A 17343-nucleotide genomic window follows, 5' to 3' on the forward strand; every position below is an offset into this window, starting at 1 on the left:
TCACTCGACGCGAGGGCTTCTGAACTGACTTCATTGCCTCTGCACAGCTCGCCCAGTCGTTCTGTATGGCCCCATACATGACGGCGACGACTTCCGCATCGTGCAGGATCGGCATCGCCGCGCATAGCACTCGCTCCTCTCGTTTCCGCAGCACTGCACGGAGTGTGGACGGCACAACTGCCCGCGGAGCCAGTCTATTGCGGTGCGGGGTTCAGCTCGTAGTTGAATACGATGTTATCTATCAGCCTCGTCCTCCCGAGCATGACGGCGCCGCTGAGAACCGCCCCCTTGCCCGGCTTGACCTCGCCCTCGAGGTCGTGCAGCTCGTCCGGGTCGTTGAGCGCGACGTACAGCAGCTTGACCTCGACGCCCTTGCCCTCGGCCGCTGCCGCCCGCTCGACACCGTGCACATGCTCCTCGGCCGCGCGCAGGACGTCCGCGATGGGCACGGTCCCGCGCCCGTCTGCGCCGCGCAGGCGCTGCCACTCCTTCTCGGCCTTCTCGAGCGCATCGACGAGCACGGTCGCCCACGTGCGCTCCTCTGCAGAGAGGTACGCGTTGCGGCTCGAGAGCGCGAGGTGCGAGGCCGAGTCGCGGTACGTCGGGAGGATGACGAGGTTGTGCGCGAGCGGCGCCGGGACGTGCAGGTCGAGGAGCATGCGACGGAGGAGGAGCGCCTGCTGGATGTCTTTTTGGCCGAAGTAGGCGCGCGTGGGCTGTGCATCAGGAGGCGCAGGTCAGCGTGGGCCGGTCAGTCTTGACAGCTCGTTTGGTTCTCTTGAGATCGCGAGCGCACCTGTACTAGATTGAAGAGCTTGATGACGACGGTCGCGACGCCGCGGAAGAAGCCTGGTCGGCTCTTGCCCTCCATCACCTCCTGCAGCCCCTTGACCTCGAGGAACGTCCCGCGCTGCTTGCTCACATCGGTCGTGATGCCACTCGGGTACAGCGCGTCGACGGGCGGGAGGAAGAGAGCCGAGACGCGGCGCGAGGGCGCAGAGGGGACAGACGCGGAAGCGAGGGCGGCAATGTCGGCTTCGATCGTGCGCGGGTACGTTGCGAGGTCTTCGTGCGGGGCGAACTGGGCGGGGTTGACGAAGATAGAGGCGATGGTGTGGTCGTTCTCGGCCAGCGAGGCTTTGACTGCGGGAGTCGACGAGGAAAGTCAGCCGGGCGAGGTTCGGGAAGCGGAGTCATCCGAGGTGCGTTGCCCCCGGGTCCATCGCCTCTGTAGCAATGTCAACAATTCTCCGAGAGAGCGCTGTGCGCCTGGCAAGCTCTGCATCGCCTTCGCTGGCTCGCTCGTCCCGGTGTTGAGCCCCATCTCCGCTACTCGCCATGCCCGTCCTGCCCCACCAAGAGTGCGTGCGCCCGAACAAAAAGTCCAGTGAGCAGGGTGGAAGCACGCACCGAGGCTCAGGTGCCCATCGTGCAGCGCGCCCATCGTCGGGACGAACCCGACCGTCTCGCCGCGGTCAAAGGCGGCCTGCCGCCATTTGCGCAGGTCTGCGACGGAAGTGAGGACGGCAAAGGGAGCTGAGGGGACCATGCTCGTGTCCAGCCCGGCAGAGAAGCAGAAAGAGCAGAGTTGCCAGGAGAAAGCAGAGTCATAGTCGCCTCGAACCATGCCGGCGTCGGTTGATCCTCCGACTGAAAAGCGGACTTGAGGCAATTCGAGCTGCAGACATGACAGCGGTGTATCTCACACAGGCTCGAGACACGCAAAGCACCTTGACGAGATTCAACACGGCAACATGGCGTTGAAAACCGTTCGAAACGGGTCCAGCCGCTCAGGAGCCACCCAACAGATAGTAGTAGGTGCTTTCGAGCGAGAAAGAGCCCATTCTGCGCGAGTTGCGACGATGTCAACCTTGTCACGCCGAAGGTCAACGCCGCTCTCCCTCCATCTCCGCATTCGCGCTCGCTCGGGCTGCTTGTCAGGAAGGCACACAGGGTGTAGGTTGCACCACAGAGCGAGTCAACTGCGCCTGCTCGCGCTCCGTCGGCGCGATGGCTCGCACGCCACGGACCAGCTCGCTCCGCGACCCGCCGCCGCCGCCTGTGCCCGCCAGCTCGGACACGGACGAGGACGAGGTCAAGCCCGTGCAGAGGCTGCAGGGCGCGCTCGCTGTGCAGAATCAGGTCACGGTGAGTCACTCGAGTCCTCCTCGCCTCGCTCGAGTGGTCGCCTCCACTCGCTTGCAACGGGTTGGAGAGCCGTGGCGGGTGCTCGCACAGGGCTGTACACTCTGCTTGAGCTCTGTGGAGCTAGTCGCGCTCCCGTACAGGCGCGTTAACCTGCTCAGGCGGGATCCGAGCGTCCGCCCCACCTCGAGCGACATCGAGCGCCTCTCGTCAGACTGTCCGAGCAGCTGACCGATCGCACTCGATACACACACAGCACGTCTTTCGGGACGCGATCACGAACGCTTTCAAGGCCGCTGTCGAGCCGGCTGCTGAAGCGCCTGCTGTCGATGCCGGCGGTGAGGACGTTCAGGTTGTCGCTGTCGGGCAGAAGCGCGCGGCGTCGCCGTCGCTCGTGGATCGGGGTGCGCCTCCTGCAAAGAAGCCGTACAAGAAGCCCTCGACTGCGCTTCCCATTCTTAAGCTCGACCTCGCCTTTTCGCCCCCGAATGACCATGCTTTCTTCGCCGCCGCGCTCGCTTCTGCGCCGCCAGCCGTGCAGCATCCGACGCCCTTCACCGACGTCGTCTTTCAACACGCGCGCGAGAATACCAAGACGCCGCACCGTCTCTACCTGCGCCACCCCGTCAGCAACGCCGCGCTTGTCGAGCTCGACCCGATCGACCCCGCCTGCGCCGCCGTCTCGTCGTGGATTGCGTGGATTGCTCCGCCTCCCCTCACGAAGAGCGGCAAACCGTTCAAGCGTCGCTCGGCCGCACGCAAGGCGCCGCAGCGTGAGCCACTCGCAGTCGTCCCTTCCGGCGCGGGCGGGCTCGTCGATGCGCTTGCGCTCTTGAGTCAGATCCACGAGACGGGCGTGCGCATGAATTCGCGTCTTTCGGTCGAGCTCGTGCCCGCATCGTCCTCGCACACAGGCGAGCCTGCGGTCGTCTTCCACCTCCTGCTCGACGTCTCGCTCAAGCCCGCCCTCTTCTACCCCGCGCCGTACTCGCGCGCAAAGCGCATCCTAGTCGACTACCTCATCCCTTCGACTGCGCCCCTCTCGCACGCGGCGAAGCCCGGCATTCCGCGCGAGGCCGGCATCGACTACTTTTACGCGTGCCTCGGCCGCGCCAGGCGCACGGTCAACGGCAAGCCCATCGCGCCCGCCGAAGAGCGTGATCTGGTGCGCGAGGCGGATCAACCGCAGGAGACGGATCAGGAGCGCGCGGCCCGCCTGCGCCGCGAAGCCAAGGGCAAGCAGCGCGCCATCACGCCCGAGCCCGAGCCCGAGCCCGAAGCGGCGAACGGGCACGGCGCACCGATCGACGACGGGCCCGAGGACGAGATGCTGTACCCGGCGGGGCTCGCTGTCGAGCTCATGCCGTTCCAGGCGCGCAGCGTCAGGTGGATGCTCGCGAGGGAGGGCAAGCGCGTCGTGCCGCGCCGCCCGGTCAAGGAAGTGCAGCCGAGCCCGGCGAGCGAGGCGAAGGGTAAGGGCAAGGGAAAGGGGAAGGGGAAGGGAAAGGGGCGCGAGGTGGACGAGGCGGTCGGCTCGGGCGAGGCGCGCGATGTGATCATGGGCCGCGGTGACGAGGACCTCGATGGCGATGTCGCGCAGGACACGTCGATGGACCATGTCGACGCAACGCCGACGTTCGATGCAGACGAAGAGGTCGACGAAAAGACGCCGCCGGTTCTCGAGGACCTGGACGCCGAAACATTGCGCGACATGAAGCGCGGGCCGCTCTGGGCCAAGGTGCAGCTACCTGTCCTCGCGCGCCCGGACGCCGAGGACGCGGTCGACCACGCGCCGCGTACGCACGATCTGTGGCTCAACCGCACGTCCATGCTCTTCAGCGAGGATGACCCGCTCGAGTACATGATTGCCACGAGCGGCACTGCGACGCCGGCGCTTAAGACTGAGGGCGGCGAGGACGGCGTCGATGGCGAGGAGGAGATGCGTGCGAGCAAGAAGGTCGTCGGCGGGATCGAGGGGCACGGGCTGCTCGCAGAGGAGGTTGGGCTCGGCAAGACGGTCGAGGCGCTCAGCCTTATCCTCATCCGTGCGTCCCGTCTTCCTTTTGATCGTCGTGCTATCGCGCACAAGTGGCTGATCTTGTCCGTGCACAGACCGCGACAAGCAACGCCGGAAGCTTCCGGCTTACTTCAACCCGATCACCGACAGCGAGGTCCAGCCCTGCGGCATCACCCTCATTATCGCACCGACTGCCATTGTCGGTCAGTGGCAGAGCGAGATCGCTCGCCTCGCGCCATCGCTCCGCGTCCTGCGTTACGAGGGTGTCAAGCAGCTCAAGGCGAAGGAGGATGCCGAGTACATCGCCAAGCGCTTCGACGTCGTCCTCACGACATTCGACGTATTGCGCAAGGAGGTCGCATTCGCAAGGAAGCCGGCGCAGCGCGGTCTGCGCAACAAGCGCGAGATCCGCTACCGCCGCTCGATGCTCGTCGAGCTCGATTTCCTCCGCGTGCTCATGGACGAGGCGCAGATGTACGTTCGAGGCCGCGGTCTTGCCTAGCGGGCTTGACTGAATCTCTGTTCGTTTCTCGCAGGGTCGGCGACTCGGCAGGGGCGACTGCTGAGACGGCCTCCCTCATCGCCCGTCGCTTCAGCTGGGCTGTAACTTCGACTCCGCTCCGCGATCGTATCACGGATCTCAAGTCCCTGCTCACGTTTCTCCGCGTCGAGCCGATCGCCTCGGGCAAGACGAGCCTGCAAAGGTTGCTCGACGAGACGCCCAGCTTCAAGCGCCGTGCGTGCATCCTCATGAGTTCACTGAAGCCCGCGATTCACACTCGACTGTCACAGTGTGGAACGAAATCGGCGAAAGGACGCTCAAGTCGCAGGTCCAGCACGAGCTCTTCCTTCCGAAGCAGATCCGCTACATCGTGCCAGTCGAGTTCACCGCAGTCGAGCGCTTCTACTACGACCAACGCTACAACGAAGCGCTGCAGACGCTTGGCCTGTCCGCCGAAGGCACGCCGCTCAACCAAGGCGTCGACCCTGAGACGGGCGCGCCGAACGTCTGGGTGCCGGACAAACCCGAGCTGCTGCGTGCGCTCACGACGCTCCGCCAGCTCTGCACGCACCCTCAGATTGGCGGTCACAATCGCGAGGCGCTCGGCCGCGTGCTCAAGACGGTCGACGAGGTCTACGCCGCCATGCGCTCGCAGGCGGTGTCCGACATCCAGAGCGACCAGCGCGCCATGCTCGCCGCTCGCGTCCGCCGCGCGCAATACGCCATGTGGGACGAGGACGTCGAGAACCGTTTCGAGCCATCGCTCAAGCTGTTCGAGAGCGCCGTTGACGAGGTCGACCCGATCATTGGCGAGGTGACGCAGGAGATTCACGACGAGTGGAAGGCGCGCAAGAAGGCTGCTTCGTACGCCTGCGCACATGCCCAGATCCGCGCGCGCTCCGCTCACAAGGGTTCTTGCAGCCGCGCAACCTCGAACGATCCGTCAGACGACGGCCTCGCTGGCGCGCTCGAGCTGGGCTTCCGCAGCGCTGAAGGCGCCGACGAGACTGAGATCATGTCGGAGAAGGAGCGGGCAGCATCGCAGCGGATCGGCGTCCTCCGCAACCGTTTGCGCGACCTCCTCTTTGTCAAGCACAGCGCACTTTTCTTCTCAGGCCACGCCAACTACAAGTGCGTGTGCACCGGCTCACTAGCCATTCTCCGCTGACCTTCTAATTGCGGATCCCTTGCGCAGCATGAAACGTCAGGAGCAGGAGACGGCTGCGTACGCCAAGGCCGAAGCGCTCCGCCAGACCATCCTCCAGCCGTATGAGAAGGCGGTCGAGCGGGCTCAGGTCACGCTCAAGCAGCAGCTCGACGCTCGCGACAGCACGCACGAGCTTGACGTCGGCGACTTTGAACTCCAGTTCAACAAGTCCGGACATGGACTGCGCGCCATTCGTGCTTTCGAGGACATCGCCACGACGAGCGACATTCTCAACGGCTATGCCGAACTCATCTACCAGTACCGCCAGTCGATCATCCAGATGCTCCTCACTCGCGTCTCGATCGCCGGTGACGACGCGACGGGCGAGGAGTACGAAGAGCGCGCTGCTCTCCAGGAGAAGCTCCTCGTCTACCTCGAGGCGTACACGGTCCTCGTTGGCGAATGGAGCTACGGCATCACGGGAACGCGCTCGGCGCTGGGCGATCAGCTCAAGGCGGAAGCGGAGGGATATCTCCACGCGCAGGAGATCCTTCCGCCGCAGGGTGCGCCTCCACCTGGAGGTATCGAGCGCGATGTGCCCATCCACGATCTCGAGCAGGCGATGCAGGAGGCGATGAATGCCATCGCGGGCCCATCGGGCAAGAAGGCGGCGAACGGCCACGAAGACGTCGTTATGGACGAAGGCGAAGACGATGACGAGGAGGACGACGACAGGGCCTATGAGGACGGCTCGAAAGGCAAGGGCAAGGCGAAGGTCAAGCGCACGAAGAAGGCGCCCGGTGAGAAGGTGCGTTAGTCGCGCGATGTCCACCATCACTGCTGATTCCAATGGCATCCCTCAGACTCGTCACCAAGCCAAGCGCACGGCGAACATGAAGCTCAACAGCTACAAGGATTTCCTCGCGCCCACCGTCGAGTCGGGCCATTCACCCGCGGACGTCCTGCGTTACGAGCTTCTCGTCGAGCGCCTCGAGTCCAAGGGCGAGGACAACGAGTTCACCGAGATCGTTCCGCTGCGCCACCTCATCAAGCAGCTCAGGGAGGCCGCCGAACGCTCCGAGTCGAACAAGGAGATTGCCATTCTGGACCGCGAGCGCACACGTCTCAACAAGATGGTGCGAAGTATCGCATTCTCTCGCATTTGCCATCCTTCTCATAATCTCTGCGCGCAGCTGGCGTCGCTTGAAAAGGTCGGTGACCGCATCCGCAGCGAGCTCTCCGACTTTGGCAAGGCATCGAACGGTCCGTTAGGAAGTCCTTCTTCGGCCTGAACATCGCGCTGATTAGAGACTCGTCCAGTTCGTATCACGTACTTCGCCAATCTGCAGCAGATCTCGGACGATGTCGCCGACCCGGACTTTGGCCACAAGAAATGGCGCGGCCTTCTCATCGAGATGGAGGACCTGCGTCAGACTGAGCGTATGTCTCCACTCATTCGTACCTTTTGCGCAACGCAAAGGCTCACCAGCTCTTGCCGCAGTCGATCTCAAGGCCTCGATTGAGTCAAAGCAGTCCCGCCGCCGGTATCTCGAGCACCTCGACTCCGCTGAAGAGCGCGCGGAGGAAGAGACAACCTGCCCTATCTGCGCCGAGCATTTCTCAAAGGGCGTGCTCACGACTTGCGGCCATCTCACCTGCGCGAGCTGCTTCAGGAAGTGGCACGGCCATTCCCGTTCGTGCGCGCTCTGCAAGCAGGCGCTCCCGCAGGGCAGCTATCAGACGGTCTCGGTGCGTTTGGCTTGTTGCTCGCATTCCTTTGCCAGCTGACATCCGCGCCGTCTCCAGTACGGACCGAAGCAGATCTCGCCGGATGCAGACGCGTCGGCGCAGCAGCCCGAGGAGTATCTCGACTCGCACGGCGTGCCGCACGGCTTCGATGTCGAACCGCCAAAACTTTCCGAGATTGACAGCTTCAGCATGGAGAAGATCCGCGAAGTCGAGACGGCGGCGCCTCTCTCCTCCAAAGCCGACTTCATCACGAAGCACGTCAAGTTCCTGCGCCGGTGCGTTCCGCTCCTCCGCAACGCAAGGAGCTTGCGAATGCTGACGGACTTCGTTCATCAGCCGCGACTCGGAAGCCAAGATCGTCATCTTTTCGGCCTGGCAGGAAGCGCTCGCGCTTCTCATGGAGTCGTTCAATCGGAACGGCATCAAGTTCGTTCGCCTCGAGGGCGCAACCGGCAAGGGCAAGAAGGAGACGGTCGTCAAGCGCTTCCAGGAGGACCCTGACATCGCGGCCTTCTTCCTCGTACGCCTGTCTCGATGTGCCGCCTGCGATTTGGCGCTGACTGCTGTCTCCTTCTACAGCACACGCGCTCGCAGTCGGCCGGTCTCAACCTCACCATCGCTCGCTACGTGAGCTCGCCCGCATTGCTAAACTTCAGTCGACTCGGGAACTGACTGGATCCCCGCGCCAGGTTTTCCTCGTCGAGCCGCTGCTACACCCGTCGCTCGAACTGCAGGCTGTCGCCCGCGTTCACCGAATTACGCAGACCAAGCAGACGTGGGTTACCGCCTCCATCTTGACCTCTGCGTCGTACTCACCACACCGACTCCTCGCAGCACCGTTTTCCAGTTCGCCGTAAGCGACACGGTCGACCGCAGCGTCGCTGACCTTCGCGCAGTACGCTTGGGCTTCAATCGATCGCTGCGTGTCCGCGCTCACGCCTTTCCGCTCGCAGCGTCAAGGCACCTCTCTCTTCCTCGCCGACACGGACGTGGATGTCGAGCAGGAGTCGCGTCTGGTGCAGCAGAAGGATCGCGCTGTCAAGGATCTCAAAAAGGTCGACGACATCACGGAAGACGAGGTGCGCCGCACTGCACCGAGCTCGCGAGGTCTGAGCTGACGAGCGATTCACGTAGGACGAGCTCGCCCGCTGTATCCTCTCCGGCGAAGCGTTCCTCAACCTCCAGCGCCATCTCCTCCCGCAACGCCTACAGGCGCAACGCGGCATTGCCGTCGCGGATGGCGGCGCCGCCGGGCCTGTCGTGCACACGGAGAACCCGCTTGAGGAGCCGATGGCGATGGCGGGCATTGCTGCAGCGGGTCGTGCCGCGACTGCGCCAGACCGCGAGCATGAGGGACTCGTGACGTCCGGGCAGGGCGCTCTGTGAGGGATGATGAGGGGGACGAGCCAGCTTGCCGAAGTACCGCCTCAACCGTTGTTGTCAATACAACCTGCTTTGCCGAGCTGTCCAGGCCTGGAAAGACGACCAGCTCGCCGGTCGAAGACTGTAACACCTTGCACGCGATATGGACCGGTCTACCCAAGCCCATTACTCGGTTCCTAGGAATTCGAAGGTGGCACGACCCACCTCCTCTCCCTCGTCCGTCAATAGCAGGCCTGTCGACGCACCGTTAGCCATGAAATGTGCAAATTCGCGTCATTAAACACACCAATGATCTCCGCCGAGTCCATCTGGAGCGCAAGGTCAAACTCGCACCAGAACGAGCTGCCGTTCGAGGCCTGGGCGTTGTACTGAAATGCAGGGAGCGGCGAGAGATCAACGGTCCAGCGTGCGAGCTCTTCAATTGGGCGTGATCACAGCCAACAAGCGAAAGTCAGCAGGGTCAGGCGCTCACACAGTGAGAGTCGCTTATCTTCGTCGGTGTACCGATAGATCCTGTCCGAGTCGGAAACATAGAGGACGGCGGTGAAGATTGAGTCTTGCGGAGAGCGGCTGAACTGGGAGCGGCAGGAAGGTTCAGTCCACGCACTGGGGTCCATGGGGGAGGGACGCACCTTGCAGTACCGCGAGCGAAGACGCTGCCCTTTCCGCAGTACGGCTGCAATTTCGTCGCTCAGCGGGCTCGCTCACGCTCGGGGACAAGCGACTCGACAAACCTCCTTTAGCGACGAGGTAGCTCAGCCGGTTTTCGCAGACCTCGACACCGGCGTTGTTCCGCACGATGAACCCTTAGGTGAGAGATCAGTAATCAAGCGACATGGCGCGACTGCGATCAAGGGTCACGCACCTGGCCGCTGGTAGCGGTCTTCCTCCGTAGCTGGAAGCTTGCACTTCATGATGTAGGAACTGCAAATGAGCGCGTCAGATCTGTATCCATTCACAATACATTCAAGGGCTACGCACCGGGGGCTGATGACAGAGCTAACCGTAGCCTTGCCGCCGATCAAGCCCAGGCCGTACCGTGCGGCACCTTGCAGCGTTGCGACGTCGGTATCGCGCGGCTTTGCGATGATGGGAATGCGGTGGCCGAAGGTCTCGTGCACACGGGCGCACAGGTACTCGGATGCGGCAAAGCCGCCCACAAGGATGAGCGCCTGAACGGTTTGCGTCGGGACCTTCGCAAGCTGCACCTCGATGATGTCCAAGACTTGCTCTGCATCAAAGGAGAAGCGGCATCAGCGGTTGCGCAACTTGCAGAGCAGTCAGGATGCGCAGATGGACATACGAACGACCGGGTCGAACACGTCTCGCTTGAGAACCGCACCCGGGATGACGAGCTCTCCGTATTCGAGGCCGCACTCGGGGTCGTGCGCATTTTCAATGTTGAAGCAGTTGAAGCGGAAGTGCGTGTCGTCGTCGAGTGTGCCCCGGAAGATCAGCTTGTCGCAGTCGGCGAAAGCGTGACGAAAGGCGAGGAGAGACGCTTCGTCAAGGTGTACGGGGTGATTGCGCAAGCTGCAAGTAGATTCAAGCAATCAGCGCCCGCATTCGTGATCTGAGGCGCAGACATGGCACACAGGCTTTTGACGAGGGCCTCGAAGCGGAGGTCGAGGAACAGCGATCCGCAGTTGGCACCGGTGCGAGCGCACATCTCGGCAATCTCGAGCTGAGAGAGCTGCCCAATGAGCTTATAAGCCGCCGTGTCAACGGTGCCACCGCCTGCATCGCAAATGATAAACGACTGCGAAGCGCGCAGCTTTAGGAGCGTTGTGAGGGTTGAGGCATGAATGGCGGCGGCTTCGGGTTCCCTGCCGGTGCTCGACGCGATTTGAGTGCGAATAGCTGCACTGCGGTTGCGCAGCGGAACGCACGTGATAATCCTGAGGCGCTCACGCCAATTTTTATCGCCGCCTCTTGCGCTCTGCACCATTCCGGCGTTGATCGCGGCTGTACGCATGATCTGGCAGCCGGCCGCATCCCACGCTGCAGGGACGGTCAAAATGACGTCCGCTCCCTCTGTGCGGGTATGAGTGCCATCAGCGAGCCATGCGAGGCCTAGCTGAGCGCATTCGACGAACCAAGATCCGCGACACTTCCGATCTCCTCCGTGATGCGCTCCTTGGCGTACTTCCACAAGCAGCTGAGGTAGTCGGTGACGACGTCGACGGGCTGCTTGCCGTAGGGCAGCTCGGGCAGGCGAGCAGAAGCGGCTAGTCGACCCTCGCGCAGGACTTGCGGGTCAAGGAACAGCTTGAACCACTCGACTCTGCGAGGTGAGACTCTGGAAAATCAGCACCGAGAACCACGTAGATGCATGAACGTTCGAGTCGCCAGGTTGCCTGACGAACTTGTAGAAGCCCTCGCGAAGCGTCATCGCCTTCGCCTCGATCCCCCAGGCAACCACGATAGCTTCATCGGCCGGAGTCGGCTGGTAGTAAGCGATGCAGGTCGGAACCTTGCGATACGTCTCGTACGAGCCCGGCCAATTGAGGATCTGGCGAACCTGGCCGCTCATGTGGCGGTTCGAGCCGTAGGCCACACCGGAAAAGGTCGTGCTGCGCGGCGCGAGGGCAAATCGGCATTTCTGAGATACTTCCGTCGGAAAGGACCGAGATTGACCAGGCCAACTCACCCGAAATCGATTCTGCGAAGGGGAGGGCAGCAGTCGAGAGCGTCAACACAATGCGCAGGACGAACGCCAACGACAGACGTACCCGACGCTAAGTTTCGCCTCCTGCTCGGACGTCTGCAACGCAGAATCCGCCTCTGCAATGACTTGCTCGCCTTGAACGAAGCTCTGCGGCTCGCCTGAACCCATCGCACCGTTTGATACGGTAGAACGTTGGGGAGCGGCAGAGGAAGCTGGCAATTGGCTCGAGGGAATAACAAGCGGCGTCAAGGCCGGCGACGTCAGCCTCATGCCGTGCTCATCAAGAGTGACGGGAGGAGACGGTGCAGCGAGCGTTGTCGCTGGCGTAGAGTAGGTAGTCTGAGGAGAAGGAGTGCCGTAGACGGGTTTGGGCCTCATGAGTCCCGAGGCATCGGCGAGGGACGACGAGGCAGCGTCTGCAATAATTCATTATGTTGGATACTTTGGCGGGTAAGGAAGGAGCGATACGCACTGCTGAAGGTGGCGTACGGAGCCGTCGGCAGGCTGGGTACTTCGGAGAGTGGCCCGTTTCCGTTGACTGCAGGCGTCTTGCTGCGCTTCTGGCTGAAGATCTTCTTCATAGCGCCGACGGTGAGGGTTCGACAAGCGAAGAAAGCAAGAGAAGACCGCGAGGAGCAAACGTGCGGAATGGGCGAGTCCGCGGACGGACAGACGCGCCGTTGAACGCTCGAGCCGCTTGCAGGCACGCCACATGCACGGACAGGCTGTCAAGCTGGGGTACAGTACGCGCAGGAGCTTGCAACGGCGGGCCGATACGAAAGTGTGCGAGTTGAGCGAAGCGATGCAACCGTTCGAGGCAAGAGCGAGAGGCGGCAAAGAGACGGCGAGGCGCGTCGTGAGCGACGTGAACAAGCTCGGCGACTGCTCGACTCGCGGTGCATGTCGAACAGGCGGGCGTGCGGAGAGGCGTGATGAGCCGCGACCGGCGCGACAGCAACAACATAGAAACCTCTCCTGCTGCGGCCCAGGTCGGCTTTCCTTTGTCCTCTAAAGCTGATTCACCACATCTCGCACGCGAGGCTGGGCGGAAAACATGCATACGTGCAAGGAGGCGAGGGCCAGAACAGCGAGGGGTATGAGCGGGACGAGCGATGCGAGCGGGAACTGATGCGGCGTGTGTGGTGAGGGAGACTAGGGAGATAGTGCATGGAGTGGAAAGGGCGCAGGTAAGAAGCAGTACGACATAGAGGAACAAGGTCTGTACGGCAGATTTTGGCACGGAAAAAAAGTGTCTGTGGATTGGTGAGGAGCGGGCGAGCGGATCACTTGCGCGGCTTGGGCGCCATGAGGCCAGCCTGGTGCGCCTCGCGGAGCTCCTGAATCCAGCGCATCGCCTGTCCGGACGGCTCCTCGTACTTGTAGTTGCGCGAGGACTGCGAGACAAAGCGCGTCAGCATGGGCACTGCGCGCGGTCGATGCAAGGGATGTAGCCCACTGTCTTGACTGTAAATCCGCGACCGTCCTTGCCGGTCGGCTCGGCGTGAATGAACGCGCTGACGCCCTCCCTGCGGACGCCACCGCGCAGCGCCGAGCCCAAGAAGACCTCGCTCTTGACCGTGATCTTGTCGGCCGACTCCTTGATGCAGAGCAAGCGCGGGTAGTCGGTCAGGATGAGAGTACGTGGCTTCCAGCCCGTCGGGAGTTGTCCGCCCTGCGAGTTCGTCGGCGCCGAATTGGCGCTGGCAAGAGGCGGAGACGGCAAGCTGCCGATGTAGCCGCCTGATCCAGCCATTGCTGACGACGAACCGGTGGATCCGGACGAAGGAGTGGGGAGCGGTACCGTCCCATTGTGCGGCGAGGCGGGCTGGGACGAGTTGGAAGACGAGGACGAGATGAGGTAGAGCGGGTTAGGGAACTTGATGCGCGGGCTGCGCAGCAGCGCCGAGCGTGCCACGGCTCCCGACGAGGGCCGTTGCAGAATTGGACTGCACATGAGAATCATCTCGGAAGGCAGGAGCACGTTCGACCACTTGCCGCCGCCGAAGGTCGAGGCTGGCGGCAGGTCGCGCCCGCTGGTGCTCGTCGGACTGCCGGGCGCGTCGTAGTCATCATCGCTGACCGATCCTCGCTCGACTTCGTTGTCCCAATCGTCGTCACCGTCCTCAATGGTTCCGGGTCGAGAGCCGATCCAGGATTGGTCGCCCGTGAGGCCCGTCGCTGTCGTGGACGGCGCCTTGATAGAGTCGTCGCCGCCAAGTAGGACGAACTCGCCCTTGATTACAGGCGCGGGCGGCGTCAACCCCGTCTGGATCTTGGGCGGGTCAACCGTCCAGATCGTCTGCCAGTCGATCGGCCCGTCGAGCGGATCCTCGTGCGGCGACACAAGCGACGAGTCATGCGGGACTGGAGTCGTAGAAGCGGGAGGGGTCTGCATCGGGCTGTCGAGCGCGAGTCCGGAGGTCATTGACGCGAGACTCTCGACCGTCGGCAGAACAGCGCGCGGTGTCTCGACCGGTCCGGAGGTCTCTGGCTCCTCGATCGGTGGCAGAGACGATGCGGGCGTAGAGACGTTGTCCTCCGCGGAAGAGGGCTCGGTGCGGAGCGACGAGTTGGCCGAGTCGGATATCCAGGTCGAGATGCTCGAGTGGTCCCGGTGCTTCGGTGGCGCGGTCGGCGGACGTGCGTCGACGTCGATACGAGAGGTGAAGAAGGGATGAGACTGGACAGCCTCGATGCCGTTGCCGTTGGACGGATCGCCGCCCAACCGCGCCTTCGGGTCGACGACCTGCGGTACATTGCTGAGCTCGATCTTCGCGGGAGGGCCAGCGAGCGTAGTCACGTACCAGCAGCTTCTCGACGAGGTCCTTCGCGTCGGCCGGGAAGCCAAGCGGAAACTCGTACTCGAGCTTGATGATCTTCTGGAACATGAGGTACTCGGTCCGCGCCTGGAACGGCGGACGGCCGGCGAGAAGCTGGAAAAGGATGCAGCCGAGTGCCCAGAAGTCGGAGCTGCATGTGTCAAGCCGCGTCAGCTACAGCCAAGGCGCGACAGTGGCAAGCCAGACGAACGAGAAGCTCGACTCTTTGCCTTCGCTGAGAATTTCTGGGCTGACGTATTCGGGCGTGCCAACGAAAGAACGTGCTCGGGGACGACCTTGGGGATCTGCTAGTCTGGAGGTCAGAATCCGTGCGGCAGAGTCCGGTGACAGGCGAACGGACCATCAAGGGAGGCGCCGAATGCAACCTCCTCCTGCTTGAGCAGCTTCGCCGTGCCGAAGTCGGTGATTTTGACACGCATTGACCGGTCAAGCAGGATGCTGTATACGCTCAGGTCAGCTCGGCCTCCAGTAGCGGAGAGAAAATGAGCGCGCACTTTTCCGGCTTCAGGTCGCGGTGGATCACGCCCTTCTCATGCATGAATGCGACAGCGCTCAGGATTTGCGAGAGGTAGTAGCGCGCCGAGCGCAGGTCGAATGAGCCATACTGCCAATGCAACGGAGTCAGCGTGGAGGTCAGACAGGAGAAGAGCGGGAGCGCACCTTTTTGATCCAGTGGAGTAATTCGCCGTTTTCAGCAAACTCAAGAACATAGTCTGTCAAAAGCGCTGTCAGCGCCACCGTATAGCACGAGGACGAGGAGCACGCACAAAGACTCCATTCGTCCTGGAAGGTCCACCACAGCTTGACGATGCCCGGATGCCCGTCGAGCGTCTTGAGCGTGTCGCGCTCGATCAACACGTACTTGGTCTTGCGCTCGCGCTTGATGTGCTCCTTGTCGAGCACCTTGAGCGCGTACTCGCGGTATGGCGGGTGCACCGTCGTGACGTGCGTGACCTGGAGCAAGACGGGAGAGTGAGCCTGGAGTTGGCGAAGAGAAACAAGACGCGACGCACCGTGCTGTACGACCCCTCACCGAGCACCTCGCCAAACTCAAAGTCCTCGGTGCTCCGCCTGTTGCCCACGACACCCATCGCATTCGGCGTCATGCCAATCAGCGGCGCCTTGACCGCGCCTCCGTCGCCCGCTCTCCGCGCCTCGCCGGCCGCGGCCCAGTCCGGCCTCTGCCCGACACGCGGGCTCCGCGGGCTCTGCGGGCCCTGCGTGCTCCCGCCGCTCGCGCTGCTCGCCTCGCGCTCGTGCTGCCGCGCGCGCACGGCGGGCGAGATGGGCGGACTGAGCGACGCGCCGCGCCGGTCGGGCGAGTTGGTCGCAGCGCTGCCCCCTGCGGACGAATCTGCCGAGCGCTGCCGCATGCGGACGGCATCGTCGAGCCGGCTCGACTCGGCGCGCTCGTACTTGGGCCGCGCCCATCCACCTGCTTCACCGCCGCTGCCGCTTCGCCCTGCGTTCGCGGGAGGCGGACTCGTTGTGCGCGAGCCCTTGACCCGCCACCCTTCGGTCTCGGACCCGTTCGCAGGTGACGAAGGCCCCGAAGATCCGCCTTCGTTCACAGGCGAGGGAAGCGGCGAGAAGCCGCCTCCCTGGCCACCGTTACCTCTCCGCCGACCCCATCCGCTTTTCGACGGCGTCACTGCGGCCGAAGAGCCCGGCTGCATCGGCTGCATCGTCTCCTCACTCGGCGCGCGAGCTTTGCCCTTCCACTCGCCGAACGGTGTCCCGGCCGGACCCGCACGCGTCGGGCTCTGCGCGCTATTGGGCGCGCTCGGCACGCCGTACGCGCCAATGGCGTTGATCCCGCGCGTGACGATGCGGGGCACGGTCGGGCCGCGCTGTGGCTTGCGGATCGGGACGGCCTGCACGCTCGACGTCGAGCGCACGGAGCTCGCGCGCGAGATGCCCGTCTGCGTCGTGTGCGTCGTGCTCGCCGACGAAATGCTCGTGAGCGAGAGCGAGCTGCTCGCGGGCCCGCCGGGCGAGTGCACAGAGTGAGGGCTCGTAGCGCTACTCGACGACGCGGGCGAGATAGGCGTGAGCGACAAGCCCGAGGCAATGATGCCCGACGTGCCGTGTCCGTGGCTGTGCCCACTCGCGCCGTTGCGGTGCGAGCCAGATCCGTCGCGGTCGCGGTGGTCGTGGCCGTGCGCGTGCGGGTGGAGATAGGGGCCAGCTTGCGGCGGGTGCGTGTTTGGCGACTCGTTGCGCGTCGGCATCGAGTGGAGCTGCGGCACGTCCGGCGACGAGAGCGACAGGCCGGACGCCGAGGGTCGGCGCCGCCGCGACTTGTTGGCCGAGGTGAGCGGGAAGTTGCCGCTCAGCGAGGCCGACATGGCTGCGTCCCGTTTTGTAGGCTAAGTGTTCTGCTTTTCAAGAGAGGGCAGAACAGGCGCGGACGTCGCCAGCTGCGTCGGACTGCGGGCGGAGGTCGACGAGCGGAAGAAGGTAGCGCGAAATCGCGCTCGCCCTGAGCGGTCGCCCGGGTGTTCGCAAACCTGCAAACGCGAGTAAAGGTGTCAGCTCGTAGCCCTGCGCTGCCCTGCTCATCTCCCGTCGCGTGCAATCCTCGCCCCCACCTGCTCCACCCGCTCGATCGCCTCGTACAGAACCCCGACGGCAGCGCTGATGGGTGCGCCTGTGTGTCCAGGCAGCGTCCACACTGCTCACAAGCCCGGCTAACCGCTCAGGTGCTTGATCGCACGGCGCACTGACGCCAGCGCCAATGGCCCCGGGTCCGTCTCAGCTCGCTCCCCGAGTCTGCCGCCCCGACCAACGTTGGAGACTCACGGGTCCGGGGCGAGTGCTAGTCGAGCTGCCTGTAGTCCGCCTGCGCAATGCCGGCAGGCTCGGCCGGACGAGCGGGCGCTTGGCGGGACA

At 63.6% G+C, this 17343-nt stretch overlaps 4 protein-coding genes across 4 annotated transcripts; 1 reads left to right on the forward strand and 3 right to left on the reverse strand.

Moving 5' to 3' along the window:
- Window positions 1–194: 194 nt before the first annotated feature.
- PAN6 (pantoate--beta-alanine ligase PAN6) lies at window positions 195–1549 on the reverse strand (the record flags this gene model as incomplete). The annotated part of the gene is made up of 3 exons (XM_076651826.1): window positions 195–716; window positions 797–1143; window positions 1411–1549. 3 exons carry the CDS (start codon window positions 1547–1549, stop codon window positions 195–197), a joined length of 1008 nt encoding a protein of 335 aa, XP_076502608.1.
- A 461-nt stretch (window positions 1550–2010) lies between these two features.
- Window positions 2011–8946, forward strand: IRC20 (E3 ubiquitin-protein ligase IRC20; the record flags this gene model as incomplete). The annotated part of the gene is made up of 18 exons (XM_076651827.1): window positions 2011–2148; window positions 2402–4190; window positions 4258–4636; window positions 4699–4898; window positions 4955–5528; window positions 5586–5795; window positions 5860–6619; window positions 6675–6947; window positions 7005–7074; window positions 7132–7251; window positions 7313–7560; window positions 7618–7835; window positions 7897–8080; window positions 8140–8187; window positions 8250–8335; window positions 8395–8455; window positions 8514–8639; window positions 8695–8946. 18 exons carry the CDS (start codon window positions 2011–2013, stop codon window positions 8944–8946), a joined length of 5736 nt encoding a protein of 1911 aa, XP_076502609.1.
- Window positions 8947–9108: 162 nt separating this feature from the next.
- On the reverse strand, window positions 9109–12192 carry JCM10292_006537 (Hsp70 family protein; the record flags this gene model as incomplete). The annotated part of the gene is made up of 15 exons (XM_076651828.1): window positions 9109–9176; window positions 9230–9285; window positions 9418–9518; window positions 9576–9619; window positions 9678–9749; window positions 9809–9867; window positions 9925–10174; window positions 10247–10476; window positions 10539–10769; window positions 10833–10977; window positions 11040–11227; window positions 11310–11516; window positions 11594–11605; window positions 11676–12027; window positions 12084–12192. The coding sequence occupies 15 exons, from the start codon at window positions 12190–12192 to the stop codon at window positions 9109–9111; spliced, it is 2124 nt and encodes a 707-aa protein (XP_076502610.1).
- Window positions 12193–12894: 702 nt separating this feature from the next.
- Window positions 12895–16799, reverse strand: JCM10292_006538 (uncharacterized protein; the record flags this gene model as incomplete). Its single annotated transcript, XM_076651829.1, has 9 exons — window positions 12895–13005; window positions 13068–14357; window positions 14416–14581; window positions 14642–14735; window positions 14792–14889; window positions 14946–15055; window positions 15112–15164; window positions 15219–15405; window positions 15465–16799. 9 exons carry the CDS (start codon window positions 16797–16799, stop codon window positions 12895–12897), a joined length of 3444 nt encoding a protein of 1147 aa, XP_076502611.1.
- Window positions 16800–17343: the final 544 nt, after the last annotated feature.

The sequence above is a fragment of the Rhodotorula paludigena genome, assembly GCF_050403205.1.
Source record: "Rhodotorula paludigena JCM10292 DNA, Rt_paludigena_JCM10292v1_ctg58, whole genome shotgun sequence".
NCBI lineage: Eukaryota > Fungi > Basidiomycota > Microbotryomycetes > Sporidiobolales > Sporidiobolaceae > Rhodotorula > Rhodotorula paludigena.